The sequence below is a fragment of the Lemur catta genome, chromosome 15 (assembly GCF_020740605.2).
Source record: "Lemur catta isolate mLemCat1 chromosome 15, mLemCat1.pri, whole genome shotgun sequence".
Lineage (NCBI taxonomy): Eukaryota > Metazoa > Chordata > Mammalia > Primates > Lemuridae > Lemur > Lemur catta.
Genome location: NC_059142.1, coordinates 40,047,311 through 40,066,243, shown reverse-complemented (window position 1 = coordinate 40,066,243; position 18,933 = coordinate 40,047,311). Strand labels below are relative to the sequence as shown.

Sequence of the window (18,933 nt, the reverse complement as noted above, 5' to 3'; positions counted from 1 at the left end):
AGATAGTTCAGGAAAGAGAGACACAGAGCCGTTAGGGTCTCACATCTTCCCACTCTAGGAAGGAAATGGAATTCACATTTCTCGAGTCCCTGCCACATGTATATATTTTTCACTTATCTTTCTGGGAATGGTGACAGGTTATCAGTAATATAATCATACCATCTTTTCCAAGCCCCTTGGACTTGACTGAGGATATATATTTGAGGCTAGTGTATTGTGGCTATGACAGAGAATGAAAACATCTGGCTTCCATAGACACTAAAGCCATGTTTAGAGGTAATGACCTCCCTGGCATTCTTTAACCAGTGAGCTAACTGTCCATTTAATATTAGACTAAATATTCCTGCTCCTCTTCCCTCCACAGATACCCAATAGACATTTCTATCATATAATAGAACCTACACATTGATTGTACTTCCTCCCTCTACTAGATTACTTGAGAGCAGCAATTCAGGTCATGCTTTAGTGCCTGACTCATAGTAAGCACCCAATAATTATTCAAATTAATTAATCTCTTAAAATCTATTGATTTTAATCCCTTTAAATCTATTGATAAGTATCTTACTTTGCAAAGTACTAAACACCTGAAAGAGTAGAGGGAGTAATTAGTTGTTGTATATGCTTTTCTAACAATATTTTATAGTGGGCTTTTGTTTTTAGAATGACTTTGGACATTGGAAAGGCAGGGAGTAAGGGTGATTCTATAAATTCTGCCAAAATTGAGTAGAATGAGTGTAGAGATGTCAACATCAATCAACTTTCTGTCTTCATAAGAGATCTGATTCTAACACATCCATTTGGACTTGAGTGGAATATAGTGTATAGAATTTTGAGTGAGTGGCAGTGGATAATTTGGTAAAATTTGCTGATATGCTTTTAAACAGCTAGGAGATATACTGCCTCAGATCAACCCCTAAGGGGGGGGGGAGATGTTACATGTCAGCCCTAATATATTGGCAGGCAGCATGAATCCAGACTTCTGGGCTGTCACATGGGCTCTGTTTTGCTAGTCATTCCTGATCTCTCTGAGAGTGAGCTCTTTCACTTACGCTTTGGCTGCCCAGGAAGCATGATTAGTCCTTTCACAATTGGTGGTGATGGTTTTCTCCTTTCATCCATCTTTCTAGGTCTTCCCTTTCTAAGCTCCAGTCCTCGGATAATAGGTGGTACATGCACAGCCACTCTGGCAGTCTTGAGAACGGAAACTGCCTGTCTCAGGAGGAACTCGTTAAGGTTGTTGATGTGGAGGAGCAACAACTGGAAAAGTCTGAGCCACATGATTTAATGGAGCAGTCTTCTTTGCCAAGGCAAGATCTAGGTAGTATTTCATCTGCTCTAATAGAAAAAACACTTCTATTTTGCTCTGAATCCTACATAAAGATACTCTGGTTAATCAACTTTAAGCATACTAATCTATCATGGATGCCCATTTTAGAAAAATAACTCAAGTGTTAATCCAAATGTATTTGAAAATTACTGGAGTTGTTAGTCCATCAATCAGTATTTTAAGGCCGGGCGTGGTGGCTCACGCCTGTAATCCTAGCCCTCTGGGAGGCCGAGGCGGGTGGATCGCTCGAGGTCAGGAGTTCGAGACCAGCCTGAGCGAGACCCCGTCTCTACTAAAAATAGAAATAAAAATTATCTGGCCAACTAAAAATATATATAGAAAAAATTAGCCGGGCATGGTGGCGCATGCCTGTAGTCCCAGCTACTCGGGAGGCTGAGGCAGTAGGATTGCTTAAGCCCAGGAGTTTGAGGTTGCTGTGAGCTAGGCTGACGCCATGGCACTCACTCTAGCCCGGGGAACAAAGTGAGACTCTGTCTCAAAAAAAAAAAAAAAAAAAAAATATTTTAATAAATGGTTTAACTGATGATTTTGAGGATGTGAGAGTCTTGATGTGCTCTAAATATTTTAATTCAACTGTTAGGCAGGAGTCCTAAGGCCATAGAATGAAGTTTTAGTCCTGTCCTTTATTGAAAAATGAGTCAAATCCTGAAGTAAGCTCTTCTTTTATTAATTAATTAATATAATGACTATGTTTTTTATGCCTTATAAATTACTTTTAATGAATGGTACGTTTTATGACTTAGAAATCTAAGTTTAAATCTGTAAAGAAAGTTTTTAATTAATCCTCAAAAACACATTATCATAAAAGGTACTATTTGGCAACAAATGTGGTATTTGGCCATATTCATTAGGGTCATCTTAGGAATCTCATACGTTCTACTTAGCTACATATAATTCCTGACAGCATGACATTTTCTGAAATGATTTGGGGATGATGTCTCTGCTATTTTTAATTTGGCAATGATATCTGTTGGTTTATTAAGTGAAAAAGGTAATGATGTCATCATGGATGAAGAAACAGAAGTAGAGTATTTTTCAACCTTTCTTTGCTTCCTTACAAAAGTACTATATGTTCATTGTCCAGAAATTGGACAATATAGGAAATAAAGAAGAGGAATGTTTAAAACTACCTATATTGCCAGGCCCAGTGGTGCACACCTATAGTCCTAGCTATTCCAGAGGCTAAGGTGGCAAGATCGCTTGAGCCCTGGAGTTTTAGGCCATAGTGTGCTATGATTGCACCTGTGAATAGCCACTGCACTCCAGCCTGGGCAACATAATGAGACCACATCTCTATAAAAATTAAAAATAAAGTAAAATTGCCTGTATTCCTATAAGTTAACAATAAGACATTGCTATGTTTCTTTAGTCATTTTACTTAAACTTTTATTTTTAAAATATAGTCATGATAAATAACATTTGTTAGCTATCTAATATATTAGAAACATTTTTCCATTTTATTTTGTATCACTGTATCTATTTTTGAACATCTAGGTTGTTTCTAAAATTATGCTATTATTATATAAACAGTGTTGCAGGAAACATCCCTATGACTAAACCAAGCAAGAGAATTGCTGGAGCCCAGGAGTTTGAGACCAGCCTGGGCAACATAGTGAGACCCTGTCTCTATAAAAAAACTTAAAAATTAGCCAGTCATGATAGTGCGTGCCTTTGTCCCAGCTACTCGGGAGGCTGAGGCAAGAGGATCGCTTAAGACCAGGAGTTCGACATTGCAGTGAGCTGTAATCGTGCCACTGCTCTCCAACCTGGGTGACAAAGACCCCATCTTTAAAAACATAAAAATATTTTTAAAAACTTAGCATTTTTGACTGACACATGTTAAGGCTTATGCTATTTAATACCATTTATTTATTTATTTATTTATTTATTTATTTATTTATTTTTGAGACAGAGTCTCACTCTGTTGCCCGGGCTAGAGTGCCATGGCATCAGCCTGGCTCACAGCAACCTCAAACTCCTGGACTCAAGCAATCCTCCTGCCTCAGCCTCCCAAGTAGCTGGGACTACAGGCATGCACCACCATGCCCGGCTAATTTTTCTATGTATATTTTTAGCTGTCCATATAATTTCTTTCTATTTTTAGTAGAGACAGGGTCTCACTCTTGCTCAGGCTGATCTCGAACTCCTGAGCTCAAACAATCCTCCTGCCTCAGCCTCCCAGAGTGCTAGGATTACAGGTGTGAGCCACTGCGCCCAGCCTATAATACCCTTGAAAAAATTATTATTTTTTTTTTTAGAAAAATTAAACCACTTTGCACTTCCACCGACAGTGTATTAGCGTACCCATTTTTCTCTTAACCTAAATTCCTTGGTCTTTTTATTTTTTATTTTTATTTATTTATTTATGTTTTACATCCCACTTCACAGAAGGTCTTTTTAATTCGTAGCAGAGACTGGAACATTGTAATTCAAGATTCAATGTCATGAGAATAAACTACTTCTCCCAATCCTTTCAGAGGGAAGCCCTTGCCTGGAATCCGGAGTCTGCCTCTTCTCTGATGACCCTGAATCTGATCCTTCAGAAGACAAAGCCCCAGACTTGGCTCATATTTGCAGCATGCCAGCTTCAACTTCTGTATTGAAATTACCCCAATTTCAAGTTGCAGATTCTGACATGAGTCCAGCTGCTACTCATAATACTGAGACTGTGAGGGAAGAAAGTATGAACAGAGAGAAGCCAGAATTGACATCCTCAACAGGAAGGGTCAACAAAAGAATATCCATGGTGGTATCAGGCTTGACCCCAAAAGAATCTGTGAGTGTTTCCATATGTATCTCCCTAATGACTGCTACTTAATAACAAACTGCAGTTTTATATAAGTACTAGCAATGAATAACCTATAGGAAGAAATCCAGGAAACAACTATAATCCTATATAATTTAATTTCTATTAGTAATTAGTGAAAATTTAGATCTGGAGAAAGCTATAATATGGATTATTTTCTATATGTTTACTTGAGAAAATAATTAGTAAATATTAGCAGAAAAGTTACACTTTGGGGTATAATATAGCACTTTTGAATTTGAATTATCTTTTTATCTACAAAAGCAAGTTGTTATAGCTCTACTCCCCAACAGGCATCTCTTTCCCACCTTGGTTCACTTCTGAATGAACTTACCAGCGTGTTTAACTAAATCCAGACTGGTTTCAAGCATACTTCCAGACAGTAGCATTTCTCCAGTATTTGTTTGTCTTTTTCCTGGCTTGTAAGATAGTTCAATAGCCTGCCCTATAACACCCCTTACTATTAGGATTTTGGTATTTCCTTCAGCCTCCACATGCCAGAAGTGAAAATTGTTTCACATTGTGGAAAATACTCACTAAAATATTAAAACCACTAAAGCCTTGCTTCTACTTTGATGTTTATAGATTTCAGAAATCCCAGGAAATTTACCTCCCCTGTAATTAATTATCATTGGCATTGCTTCATAACAAAATAATTGAGTGAAAATTTATTTTTAAGACTATGATGAGATAACAGCAGACTGTCAAATGGATTCAGTAGTGGGTGCTGTTAATTATGCACTGAGATAACTAAGTCATTCTGAAATATCTTTCTTAATATATCCTTCATAAGATTTCTCATCCTAACTTCTCCATAGGTTATAATTCAGCATAACATTCTCTGTGGCCAGATGTGCCCCACTACTAAATGGACAAAATAAGTTGTGTCTGCCTTGGTAGATACAACAAACAAGTGCATGTTGCTATTAACCTTCTCATCTCACAACCCCATGCCGGGATCAGCACTTTGCTCTAAAAAATTTTACCTGTGTCTGTTTAAATGGCTTTTGATCACATGCCTACACATCTAGAATTCCTATTTATTCATTGAAAATTAGCATTCTTTATCCCTTTGTTTGGGGAGTTCAGCTTTTCAGAGATGGCTAAAATGGTCTAATCTTTCTTGCCATGAGCTATTCTGAGCTGCAGATTAGACTACAAGTGGCTTGGGTACATGTTGTCTTTAAACAAGCAAAGAGGAAAACTTTGAGCTCTATTCAGGCTTGCTGAAGTGTGGTAAATTTATGATGAAAGCTACTGACTGTATTACACATGATTAATTCTGAAGCCCATATTAATATGATCTTTTCAGCAGTTACTCTTCTAACTGAACACTGTTTCAAGGCTGGGATTTCAGCAATTATTCAGTTCAGAATTGCTAATGATCCTGGCAGAGGGCAGTGGCAAAAGGGGGAAGATGTCATTAGCTTCTCTAGCCTGCCTTTTTTCAGTGCTCTGTGGCAGTATGGAGCGAGGCAGCATGAAAGAAAGATGGCCTGACCTCCACTGCAATATTGCGCAGCACATAAGTATTGGTGTGGGTGGCGACGGCTAGTAAATGATGGCCCTTCGTAAACAAAGTTATTTACCAGACAGTAGCTACCAATTAGGCCAACTGTGCCCATAATGAATCTGGTTAATTTCTTTTACTGGCTATTGATTTTTATGTGGTTGATAGACAATAGCTAGAGGACTCTAGACTTATTTTAGGAAGAATATGAGTCTCTTCCAATCCTCCTTTAAAGAAAGAATTGATAGTTTTTGCACTGACCTTCAGAAGCATCTTGATTTGAGTGTTTTGTGACTATCAGAGGGTTGAATCTTGGTTTTAAGCCACATGTATCTTTAGCATAACTCTGTATGGGCTAGTTAGCTCTCAGCTTATAAAGTATATGCTGATAAATCTATAGTATAGTATAGTGTCACTATGCAAAGAAACTATCTTAGGAAATCAAATGATATCTGCTATTAAAGACAAAATTAATATTATTTTGAATCCTTGGTTGTAATTCCATGTCTTCTAGCATAGACTATTTTAGAATTTCTTCCTCTGTTTTGTACATAATTTTTATTAAATTATTTATTTTGAGATTTCAGGCATGTTAGAATAAAAAAGATGCACGCTTTCTGAGAATAATGGCTACCTAAAGCTTAGGATAACTAATATTCTAAGCTGTGTACTAAAGGTAATTTATTATAATGTAATATTTGATTTGATTTCAGATGCTTGTGCACAAGTTTGCCACAGAACACAACATCACTTTAACGAATGTAATTACTGAAGAGACTACTCATGTTGTTATGAAAACAGGTATATCAAGAACCTTTACAGAATACTTTGCATCTGCTGCATAAAACCACATGAAGAAATAGGAATATTTGTTAAGCATATCATGAATGATAGTCTTCTAATAGTCAATCAGTTATTACTTTATGAAAGACAAATAATAGTTTTGCTACTTCTTGACCCCCTTTTGTTTTGAGTTGAGATTTAGAGGGTGGTGAGCCAGAAGGAAGAACCACTTCTTCCTGTCTACCTGCCTGCAGTGCATTGGGTGAAGGCCTTTCTGGTAAGGCGGAGTTCAAGTTCTGAAAGTGAGACAAAGAGGGGAATGGGGCAGAAGCAAATCTTCATTCAAAATCTGGAAACCCTAGCTTTGTGTAATACCTAGTTTGAGTGTGGTGGAGAGTTTTTCAGGAAACAAATCTGATAACAGTCTGAGATAGTCCTAACGTGTGAAAAAGGACAAAAAGGGGACAGATCATTTGTCCTACACCTTCCCCCTTTTAAATTTTAATTATAACCTGTGTGATAAAGGAGACCTTTGGCAGTTTTTAGTCAACTACAAGCTAAATCTGAGTAAACATTTCAGGGCTGCTAAAAAATGCTTCTTTGAAACTGGGCCTTATTAATACGGTTCTAATATCTGAAGCAAGTGAAGTAAAATCCAGACCCCCACTGTATTCTTTCCAGAAGTGATTGCCTGGAAGATAATGTCCTCTGCTCTGAGCACCAAGCTTTCTTTTTAATATGGTCAGTGACAAACTAGAGTGTTTATCCAAAGATTGATGGGAAAAAACTCAAAATAATGTCTTTTGAAGAAGAAATTAAGGAATGAGAAGATTTAAGGGAATAAAACACACTGTCTTCAAATATCTCAAGAAGTGTTTTCTAGAAAAGGAGTTAGACTCACTCCTGGAGCTCCAGAAAGCAAAGACCAGTGCGTGGAGGACACAGGAGATGCAGATTGTGACTCAACTCTGACAGCTTTCTAACAAAATCGATTCACTGAACATAATATGGTCCTCTCCAGGATGATTCTTTTCACAGTGCTTCAGCTGCTTGAGCAGAGGGTCTATACCCGTTGGACACATTGGCTTAGAACCTCTAAGATCTTAGGTTTCTACTGTATGAAAATTGTACCACAGGGTCAGAGGGTAGGACTCACTGGTACCAAGTACTGGAACAAGTTACTACAAACTAATTACTATTTTAAAGACAAATGTCATTAAAGTTTAATATCTTAGGCTATAGGTTTGGATTAAAGCTGATGAAAGGTGAAAAGAAAACTTTAAAATGCAAATTAAATCTAAATTATTCTAGTTCAGTCTTTAAACTCAAAGGCAATAATACCACATTTGCTACTTTAAAACTAAAAGTGAGCTAAAATTTCTAAGTTTAAAGCATATTATTAAATCAGTTTTGTAGCATTTTTTTTTATTAATAAAAGCTTCAAAAACTGTAAAGAATTCAGTGAGGGAGAAGAGCTGCTGCTACTGCTTGCAGATGACCTGCTGTGTTTAGGATTTAGTTAAATACATTTCTCCTGTTTAAAACTAAATGGTCTTTCCTCAGTTTGCTTAGTTCTTCAAAAGGGCCTTTGAAACACTAGGAAGTAAACAGAAGTGATTCTTCAGAGACTGCTTTCTGAAATACTTATGTAGATAAGAGAAAAGCTATGAAAACACTTCATATTTTCCTGTCCCTCTCAGGGAAGTATTAGGAGGTTAGGATTCCCCAGGTAGAAGTTCTGGGGGTGAAAATTTGTTATGTTGACATTTTAGATTTAGGATTTCAACAATACCATTTTCTTCTCCTTTCACATATTCTTATCCAGTAAGATAGATCTTCTCCATACACATTAATTAATACTACTGATGTGGATGATTCCTTGAACACAAAAATGGAAATATGTAGCTAGCCTGGGCATCTAAAAGATGAGGCAGACATTTCCTCTGGTCTTAACTTTGTATCAGCCTCTTCTTGGCTTCCGAAGATCCACACCTACAGATTATACTTAGTGGCATTTCTGGCCTCTGATTCTAACACCAGAGGTGTCAGAATCATCAATCCAGATTGATCTTGAGAGTGTGAGTAGCTGAGTGTGAGTAGTAGGTTCTTAGGGCAGCACTTCTCGATTTTGTTTTCTACTTCTCATCCTTCGGAATGTTTTTCATTCTGCAGATGCTGAGTTTGTGTGTGAACGGACACTGAAATATTTTCTGGGAATTGCAGGAGGAAAATGGATAGTTAGCTATTTCTGTAAGTACAATACAATATCTCCCCTCCTCCCTTTAACACCTCAGAATTGCAGTTTTACACTTAACGTTTTAACACCTAAAGTTTTTGCTGATACTGAGTCTGAATTACCAAAAGATCTTTAATGGTGACACAAAACTACCTTTATCTTTAATGCTTATTGCTTTGTTCAGATAAGCTGATCATGTTGGGAAAATGGATTTCTTTTATAACTAATAGGACCTAATCTGCTTCTAGCGATGTTAGCATATGAACTAGGGATTTATTTAATAGTGGGCAGAAATCCATGTGCAGCAGGCATGCTTATAATGTTTAATATAAACATCAACTGTGTCTCCAGAAGGAAATCTCTCCTATCAGCCTTATTCTTAAAAAGCTGTGACTTTAGAGGGAGAGGACCTCTCCTCTGTCATTCTTCCTGTGCTCTTTTGTAATTCGCTGACCTCTCCACCTCCTTGAAGAGAGCACTTTCTTTTGCTCTATGTGACCTATCTTTTCTGTGATCTCTTTAGGGGTGACCCAGTCAATTGAAGAAAAAAAGATGCTGGATGAGGTAGGTACTTGATGTTACAAACCAATCAGAGAGACTTGGTGCCATTGAGTCACATAGTCACAAAAAAATGTTGTCTGCTTCCTTCCATGAACATACTACTTCCCACGAATTTTCTTTGATGATGGGGATCATCAGGAGTTATGCAGAGCAAACCAGGCATTCTGTGTTCTCATGTGTCCTATATTTCAAAAGAAACAGTCCTTTCTTTAGGACTTTAGAAAGTGGGAAAGAAAAGATTCATAGAGACAAGAAACAGGCCCACCTGAATCTTACGTGCATATACTTTTGTAGAAAACTGGCTGTTCACTGTTGTTGAAGAATTCTTCACATTAATATGCAAATGTATCTGTTTAGAAATCAGACTCCTTCAAAGAGATGTTGCTCTTTATGATACTGAGAACAGTGAGAGGTAAATAAGATAGAGTGTAGGAGGAGGAATAATTTTAGAACAGCCATCTAAGAGCTCCTGGTGACGACAGATCAGACAAAATAAAATTAGTGAAAGCAGTTTTAAGCTATTATGCACTATTCAGTATATTCATAATTAATTAAATCACACTTTTGTTGGTTTTAGCTTTCATTCAGTGACTATTTATAGGGAGCCTACTGTGTGCTGAGCACTAGGAATACAACAGTAAGCAAGGCTGACCAGGCTGGGCACAGTGGTTCATGCCTGTAATCCCAGCACTTTGGGAGGCCAAGACCAGCAGATCATGTAAGGCAGAGTTGAGACAAGGGATGGGAGAAGGTCATAGACAAGGGCCAGATCAGGTAGTATTTAGTGTAATCCGTGGTAAGGAATTCACATTTTATTCTTACGGTAATTGGAGGCATGAGATGATAAGAAAAGGTTGATTTGGGATTTGTTTGTTAAAGATAGGACTTGCTAGTGGGTTAAATTTGGAAGATAAGGTAAAGAGGAATCAAAGGGGTGACTCTTGGATTTTGGCCTGAACAATGGGTCATGTTAGTAATGTTAAATTAGAAAAGGAAAGACATTGGGGAGGAGCATGTGGAGGGGAGGGCAGGAGTGGAATCTGGAGCTCTGTTTTAGATGCATGAATTTTGAGATTTATACTAAACATCTGGAAGGAGAGGTTAAGTAGGCAATTGGACACATTGTATGAAGCTCAGGGGTGCAATCAGGACTATAAATATGGGAGGCATCTTCAAATAAATGACAAATTTATCACTAGACTCTTGCTCAAGTGACTAGGAAATGTTAAGTGTTCTTCCCCTTGTAACAGCCTGTGGTTATACTCTTGCCTTTATTTTTCTTCATAATACTCTTGGCAATACATACAGTCTTGCCTATAATCTGAGTTTCAGTCAGAATTGTTTCAAAGCATTCTTCCTCAGATTTCTTCCCCAAACCTCTAACCTCCCCAATCCCATTCTTTATTCTGTAGTCCTTGACCAGTCACAATAGTGATTGTGAAAAACTTCTTTCTTCAGTGTATTAAATGTATATTTTATCATTTTGTCTTCATTAACTTTGTAAACCTCTCAATGGAAATCTGAAAAGCCTGTATTTCTTTAGATGGCATAATAATGTACAATTGATTTAGGAGATCGGGAATTATTCAGTTATCTTTATAACAGCACAGTATAAGCAGTTTAAATGCTAAGTGAATGTTTTCAGAGGAGATAGATGTTGAGAGTTAAAATACATTAAGTCCCAGTGAGGTGAAAAGCCAGTTGTTAATTTCTGCACACAAAGAGTTGCTTCAGTGAATTGATTTCAACAGCTGAGATTCTGGTCATTTCACCCAGTCCACCAAAAAGAATGATTTTGTTTATTTATTTTTGGTCAAGGCTCTGCCTGGCAGTTCCTAATGCCTTAAATATGTGTCTGCTCTACTTCCATTGAAAGAGACTTCTCTTTCTCTGATCCTGATGGTTTGTATTTGGTTTCCTTCAGCATGATTTTGAAGTCAGAGGAGATGTGATCAATGGAAGAAACCACCAAGGTCCAAAGCGAGCAAGAGAATCCCAGGACAGAAAGGTAAACCTCCTTCTCCCCAAAAACCCCACCCCACCATTCTGCATTTCAGTTCCCTCTGTGGAGATGGTCCCCTTCATCTTGTAAGGCTCATTATGTATATGCTGCTAGAGCACTAGCATGATGCTTTCACAGAGCTTTTTTATTTCTTCTGGCCCAACAAGGTAAATAAGTATTGTCTCTATTTTATGAATGAAGGAACTTAGAGGTTTAGAGAGGCTGTGTAGTTTGGATTCTAGTCTGGGCTTCAAATCTCGGCTAATAAGTGGCAGAGCTAGGACTCCAAACAGATGTGGATCTAAAGCTTTTGCTCTTTCCACTTAACTGGTGTGTCTTTCTCTAAAGCAGTGTGGTAAGTGATCTGAGTGGGGTTTACACATTGCTGTCTATGGATGCATAGAAGAGGAAGTGATTAATAACCAATAATAGTTATCATTTATATAATGTTCACTATATGCAGAGGACTTCCCTAAATATTTGACTGTATTTTAACTAATTAGCAATTTTACAACAACCTTATTAAGTGTGTGCTGTAATTATGCCTATTTTACAGATGAGAAAATTGGGGCTCAGAGAGGTTGAGTAAGTTGTCCAAGGTCACATAGTTAGTGAATGATGGAACTAGAAGTTGAACCCAGACAGTCTAGCTCTAAGTCTAAAATCTTAATACTATAGTTTCTTGAAAAGTTGTAGAAGGCTTCACAGAGGAGAAAAATAGCTTATCCCAACAACTTTGCAAGGGCCCAGGAAGACTCAATGACTTTCCCCAGATCATATTGTAGCAGATGATGTAGCCAGAACTATGTCCTCTGCTCAGGGAGAAGTCCATGCAAGATTTCGCACCTGCATGTCAGGCCTGAGCTGGCTGCTTTCTCAGGTCTCTGACTAAGTGCTTATGTTCCTGGTCTGCTTTTCCTCCTTTTCCAAGTGTGCACCGCCAGTGATTTCAGAACATCCCCATACGGAGCACCTTCTGTCCTTTGACAGAAACATGAGAGAGAACCTGTAGAGGTGATTTTCCAAGGAAAATTGCTTTGAGAAATGATCACAAACCAAGCCTAGAGTTCTGAACCCTTGAGGTCAGCCCATCCTCACCCTCTGAGCCTATCAAGTAACTGTTCCAGATGCCAAGAAAAGATGCTGGCCCTGTTTATGCTGTTGCCTTCACCCCAGGGGAGCTCCATGTGAGCCAGTCATTTGTTTTGACTCCACTGTGTGCAAGGCAGAATTAGCACCAGATTCAAAGGAAATTCTAGTGCTTTGGGTTTTTTCCTCTATTCAGGATAGTAATGATAGAAAGTACCTGGTTAGAGTAATGGCATTCTGAAGATACTGTCACCACTGTATTTTCTTCTGGAAGAGAAATGTATTTGTAGAGGTGAAACTTCGAATTTATCTTATAGCTAGTCATCCTCATCAGTGAGTGTCAGCCTGGATGTAAAAAATTTTAATCTTTTGTACTTTTCATGGCAGCATTTGGCTCCAACTGGCTGCCTGGGAAGAACTTTTAGCATTATGAACCTCTAGGTCCTGTCAACAGGTTGGGAATGCAGTTTATTCATACACATAGTGAGAGTGGCACAGATGGAGACTGTCACTTAAAACAGAAACAGACTTGTCCTGCTGTCCTTTCTTTTCCCTCTGGCTACAGTTAGAGAGAAAGAGTGTGTGGGGGGGGGACATTTCTTAAAAGGCCATCTGTGTTTTTAGCTCCCTGATTTTTCTCTATCCCAGTCTCTTTGAGGCCAGGTGAACTCTAGGCTTAGGCAGTTTTCTTTTTAGTGGAATAGAAAGGGTAAGGAGAATGAGAAGTTACCCAAATATATCCATTCACTGACACAAATTTAGGTTTCTTTTAAATGATACCCAAGTTCTTTCATAAGCACCCATGCCAATGTATGTGTACAAATTTGTCAACACAGTTGCCACCAGCCACATGGGACTGTTTAAATTTAAATTTTAAAAAGCTAAAATATAAAGTTTAGTTTCTCATTCACCCTAACCACATTTGAAGTGCTCAACAACCACACATGGCTCATGGCTACCTTACTAGCGCAGACATAAAACATCTCCATATCGCAGAAAGTTCTTTTGAACAGTGCTGCTGAGCAGTGTAAGTAGGAGAGGCCCCTAGGAGGTGCAGCGTGATCTGTGTCTTCAGGAAAGCAGGCAGGCAGGCCAGGTTAATGAGGAGAGACAGAATGGGGCTTCACTTCTAGATTAAAACTGCTTAGGTTACCTGAAGATACAATGACCATTCCCAGAGCAGTGTGAAAGAAAGAACAGATGTTTGGGGACCAGAAGAAAGTCAGAGGAGAAAAGGAGCGTGTACACATAAAATCAACATAGACCTGTCTGCTGAGGGCATCATAGTATTGATGTACCAAGTCTGGATAAACATGAAACTTCAGCCAATAGCTTTGAACTTCTTCCCATCCAAGCCTTTTACTAAACAAAAGAAGGATGCTTTTTTCCCCCTCTCATGTCTAACAAGAAGTGAAATCTCTGCAGATGTCATTAGGAAGGAGCCTGGGCCTGATTGGTGGCAGAGTGGGATGCTCAGTCCTTGAATGACAAAGAATGACTGTACAGTGTAGATCAACTATAGAGGCACTTGAAAAAAGCCTTCTGAAATCCATCAGCATTGGATTGATTGTCTCTGGGACGTAGCAGCAGAAATTGTCAGGTGGTAAAGAAAAAAGTTCTTCAACCTAAGAAGGCTGATTGAAAAAAAGTTCTTCCTTTGGGAGAGTCTTTATTTTATTTTATTTTTATAAAAGCCCATACTCTTTTATAACTAGTATTTCTTTCTCTCCATTCCCCTGTCCCTCTCTCTCTTCCTCTATTCTTCCAGATCTTCAGAGGCCTGGAAATCTGTTGCTATGGGCGCTTTACCAACATGTCCATAGGTAAGAGCCTTGGAGAGCTGCCAAGTTCCAGCACTACCTTTCTCTTACGTTGGGGAGTGTACTAAGTGAGATCACCTTATGGGGGTTCCTCAGATTGGTGAGATGTTCTACAGATTATTCTATTTCTCTACCACCCTCCACACAAAATGGCACCTAAATGTTACTCTATGGCAAAAAGCTAGACCTTGTGTCCCTTCTCAAGAACGTAAAGGCAATGAAGATTTAATATCTAGGACACATATATTTTGCGTTCAGGTGGGGTCAAGCTGCTGTTAGTGCTATACATATTAGGGAGAAGATACCTTTGGATTTGTAAGTTGAGAAAAAGTTGTGTTCTTCCTAACCATCTTCATGTAACACAGAAAAAGCACAGCAGCTGCATCAGACCTGTGGGCTGATACACACATGGGCACAGAGCAGGGGAAGACTTTTTTTTTTTTTTTTTCCTGAGACAGAGTCTTGCTCTGTTGCTCAGGCTGGAGTGCCATGGCAGCCTAGCTCACAGCAACCTCAAACTCCTGGGCTCAAGCCATCCTCCTGCCTCAGGTGGGACTACAGGACTACAGGCATGAGACACCACACCTGGCTAATTTTTTCTATTTTTAGTAGAGACAGGGTCTTGCTCTTGTTCTGGTTGGTCTTAAATTTCTGGGCTCCAGCAATCCTCCTGCCTCAGCCTCCCAGAGTGCTAGGATTACAGGTGTGAGCCACCACACCCAGCCTAGGGGGAGACTCTTGATGAACATTTTCTAATTAAACTTGACACAGAATGTGATGTTATGTTTAGTACTACTGTGGGGCTCACCTCTGGAGCTGGGCAGCACAAAGGCCCTGTTGTGTGTATAGGTCCTCTTACTCCTCAGAGGAAGGCCTTAGCTTCTGGGCACAGGTGGATTAGTGGCAGCAAGAGAGCCCAGCAATGTAATTTTGCTTTTTTTTTTTTTCCAGACAGTGTCTCACTCTGTCACCCAAACCAGAGTTTGCTAGCACAATCACAGCTCCCTACAACCTCCAACTCCCAGACTCAAGCCATCCTCCTGGCTCAGCCTCCCAAGTAGCCAGGACTACAGGCGCACGCCATATGCCCAGCTCATTTTTTTAGTTTTTTGCAGAGACAAGGTCTTGCCGTGTTGCCCAGGCTTGTCTTGAACTCCTAGCCTCAAGCAATCCTCCCACCTGGGCCTCCTATCTTCTGATTTCTATTCCCCTCAGTATGTTGATTCCAGCCCAGCATGTAGCCTTTTCCCACTGAGTCTCTGACCAGAATGACATGTATTTTTTTTTGACTAGATGAATTATCTTCCCGTCTCTTGACATTTACAGTAATTACCAGCAAGGATGGTGCTCTCAGTGGCCGTGATTATCAATTACCAAAACAGAATTAGGATGCAGGAAGAGAGGGAAAGAAGGTGGATGTTTTTGCACATAGTGTCTTAGCCAGCAATTTATCGAATTAGTGGAAATTAGATCTTGGGTTTTTTTTTTTTTTTAGACAGAGTCTTTCTCTGTTGCCCAGGCTAGAGTGAGTGCTGTGGCGTCAGCCTAGCTCCCAGCAACCTCAAACTCCTGGGCTTAAGCAATCCTTCTGCCTCAGCCTCCCGAGTAGCTGGGACTACAGGCATGCACCACCATGCCCGGCTAATTTTTTCTATATATATATATATTTTTTTTAGTTGGACAGATAATTTCTTTCTATTTTTAGTAGAGACGGGGTCTCACTCTTGCTCAGGCTGGTCTCGAACTCCTGACCTTGAGCGATCCACCCGCCTTGGCCTCCCAGAGTGCTAGGATTACAGGCGTGAGCCACCGTGTCCGGCCTTAAGCGTTTTATTTGAGAAACTATCAAACCTTATCTACCAAGTGGCCACATGGAAACTGATAACTAGAGTAGGCAGCACATCAGTGGCAAATTGACTTAGAATCCATATCCCTGATATAGATTCTAATTTAAGGCTTTTCAGTCCTTTGGAGCAGAGAGACAGAGACTCTCCCACTGAGAAGTCTTGCTGTTAGCCTTCATCCAGAGGAGTAGGGGGTAGAGGGTGCAGGTTAAGTATTCGGAATACCGTGGTGATTTTAGGTCTAAATGTCCTGTTTAGATCAACTGGAGTGGATGGTGCAGCTGTGTGGGGCTACTGTGGTGAAGAAGCTGTCATCATTCACCCTTGGCACAGTAAGTGTTTGGTGCTCAGTGAGAGAGGGAGAATATAATTCTCTCCTGTGACTGAGTAAGGCTGATACCCATCAGTCCCCATGGACCCTCCCTAATGTAGCCTCAGAAGCCTTCTCTGACCATGCGCCTCCATCTGTAAGGGATGAGTAAGGACTTGGGAACTACAAGGTTTTATTTGTTTGTTGTTGTGGTTTTTTTGTTTTGTTTTGTTTTGTTTTGTTTTTGAGACAGAGTCTTGCTCTGTTGCCTGGACCAGAGTGCCATGCTGTGGTATCAGCCTAGCACACAGCAACCTCCAACTCCTGGGCTCAAGCCATCCTCCTGCCTCAGCCTCCCGAGGAGCTGGGACTACAGGCACACACCACCATGCCTGGCTAATTTTTCTATTTTTAGTAGAGATGGAGTCTCACTCTTGGCTCAGGCTGGTCTCGAATCCCCAACCTCAAGCAGTCATCCCGCCTCGGCCTCCCAGAGTGCTAGGATTACAGGCATGAGCCACTGTGCCCAGGCACAAGTATTTGATATACTGAGGGAAAGCTTTTTCCCCCAACCCTTTTGCTATGTGCCCTTCCCTGCCTTTCTGTTGCTGTCCCCAAAGTAGTCTTGATGCTTCAACAAAGCATCAAGAAATGGTGAAGTGACTGTTTCAAAAATCTTGCTCTAACACACACAATGCTCTTTCCTTCCTGGGGATGCAGGGTGTTCACCCAGTTGTGGTCGTGCAGCCAGATGCCTGGACAGAGGACGATGGCTTTCATGGTAAGATGCCTGTGTACACCTATATTATATAGCGTCCTATTGGATGGGTTTGGTTCACCACTCATTTCCTGGTGCTTGAGTAGCATGATTCTTAGCACATTTTAGATATTTGTTGAATGGCTAAAATGTCTTTTTAAATTTTTGTTGTTTGTTTTGTATTGTAGAAGTAATACATGAACTGTTTCAAATGGGAGGGGTTTTAAATATGAATGTTCATCACAGAAAATATAAACCAGCACAAAAACAATAAAATAATCCCACTACTTGGAAATGATCACTGGAAAATTCTTTCAAGCTTGTGTACATACATGTACACATGTGTATTTTACACAAATGTGATATTTATGCTATTTTGATTTTTCACTTAAGATATTGCAGACGTTTTTCCACATCATTAAATTGCAATGCTATTTTGCTCTCTCTGGTGGCTTTTTCTTTAAGAGATTGAAACTCATGTTAATACAGTTGCCAAAGGCTACAGACTTTTATCAGCAGTCACTCCTCAGGCTTCTAATTGAGGCTCTATGTTCTGAAGCATTGCTTAAGAGAAACAGTTTGGCTCCTACCTGATTAACCCTAAGACCTCATACAACCAGGTCCCCAGAGTAGATTGATTAGAGTCTGGTCTGGGAGAATGAATTGGCACTAATCTCTGCTTGTGTTCTCTGTCCCCAGCAATTGGGCAGATGTGTGAAGCACCTGTGGTGACCCGAGAGTGGGTGTTAGACAGCGTAGCACTGTACCAGTGCCAGGAGCTGGACACCTACCTGATACCTCAGATCCCCACAGCCGCTGCTGATTGTAGTCAGCCACGTGTATAGCGCCACAGGGCCCTAAGAATGAGCTTCCAGGCCCTGGGAGCTCCTCTCACTCTTCAGTCCTTCCGTAGTCCTGGTTGCTAAATATTTGATGTGTATCAGTCTGAAAAGAACTTCTGGCTACGCAAGGGTCCCTTAAAGATTTTTTGCTTCAGATCTCCCTCTGAAATCTGCCAAGAGCACAAAATTGTAGTAATTTTTCACCTGAGAAGATTTTAAAACCATTTAAACCCTACCAATTGAGCAAGATGCTGATTCATTATTTATCAGCCCTATTCCTCCTACCAGGGCTGTTGGCACAGAGAGTGGCTTGGCCTCAAGAGAATAGCTAGTTTCCCTAAGTTTGTTTCTCTAAAGCCCTATGTTCACAAAGGCCAAGAGTCAGACCCTTCTGTGGAAGGAGTGCTTGGGATCTGTTATGTGACTTAGAACAGTCCTTGGGCAACTCTCACATGTTGGAGTGGAGCACTAGGGAGAAAATTCAGAGGCAGGTAGTGGATGTGAACATGAAACTTGAGATTAATTAGAAGAGATCTCCAAAAGTCTGGGCTATAGTTGCTGGATGTCTAAAAAACATGCTCTGAAACAGCAGAATATATTCAAGAACTGGTATGCAGAAAGAGTCTTCTAAATTCCCCGTTAGTAATAAATAAAATGTTTATTGTTGTAGCTCTGGTATATAACCCATTCCTCTTAAAATATAAGATCTCTGGTATGAATATTTCATGTCTATAAAATGACTGATCCCACCAGGAAAGGAGCTGTTGCTTTCTTTGAGGTAATTTTTTTCCCTTTGCTCCCTATTGCTGAACCGTACAGCTTCATGAATAATTTTGCTTGCTGAAGGAAGAAAAAGTGTTTTATATAAACTCATTTTCCAGGATTGTTTATAGCTATTGGAAGGACTAGGTCTTCCCCACCCCCCAGTGTGTAAGGGCAGTACAGACTTGATTGTACAAAATATGTTTTGTAAATGTTGTGCTGTTAACACTGCAAATAAACTTGGTAGCAAACACTTCCACCAA

General features: G+C 39.8%; 1 protein-coding gene across 7 annotated transcripts in view; it reads left to right on the top strand.

Annotated features, from left to right (window-relative positions):
• The window catches only part of BRCA1 (BRCA1 DNA repair associated), a 56,062-nt gene extending 37,129 nt beyond the window's left edge, over positions 1-18,933 (top strand). For all 7 annotated transcript variants that reach the window (XM_045526653.1, XM_045526648.1, XM_045526652.1 and 4 more), the window contains 10 exons: positions 1,128-1,318; positions 3,826-4,124; positions 6,378-6,465; positions 8,620-8,697; positions 9,207-9,247; positions 11,169-11,252; positions 14,104-14,158; positions 16,258-16,331; positions 17,030-17,090; positions 17,766-18,933. In XM_045526653.1, the coding sequence (XP_045382609.1) occupies positions 1,128-1,318; positions 3,826-4,124; positions 6,378-6,465; positions 8,620-8,697; positions 9,207-9,247; positions 11,169-11,252; positions 14,104-14,158; positions 16,258-16,331; positions 17,030-17,090; positions 17,766-17,911 (1,117 nt within the window). In that variant the 3' untranslated portion in view covers positions 17,912-18,933. The remainder of the gene's footprint in view (positions 1-1,127; positions 1,319-3,825; positions 4,125-6,377; positions 6,466-8,619; positions 8,698-9,206; positions 9,248-11,168; positions 11,253-14,103; positions 14,159-16,257; positions 16,332-17,029; positions 17,091-17,765) is intronic.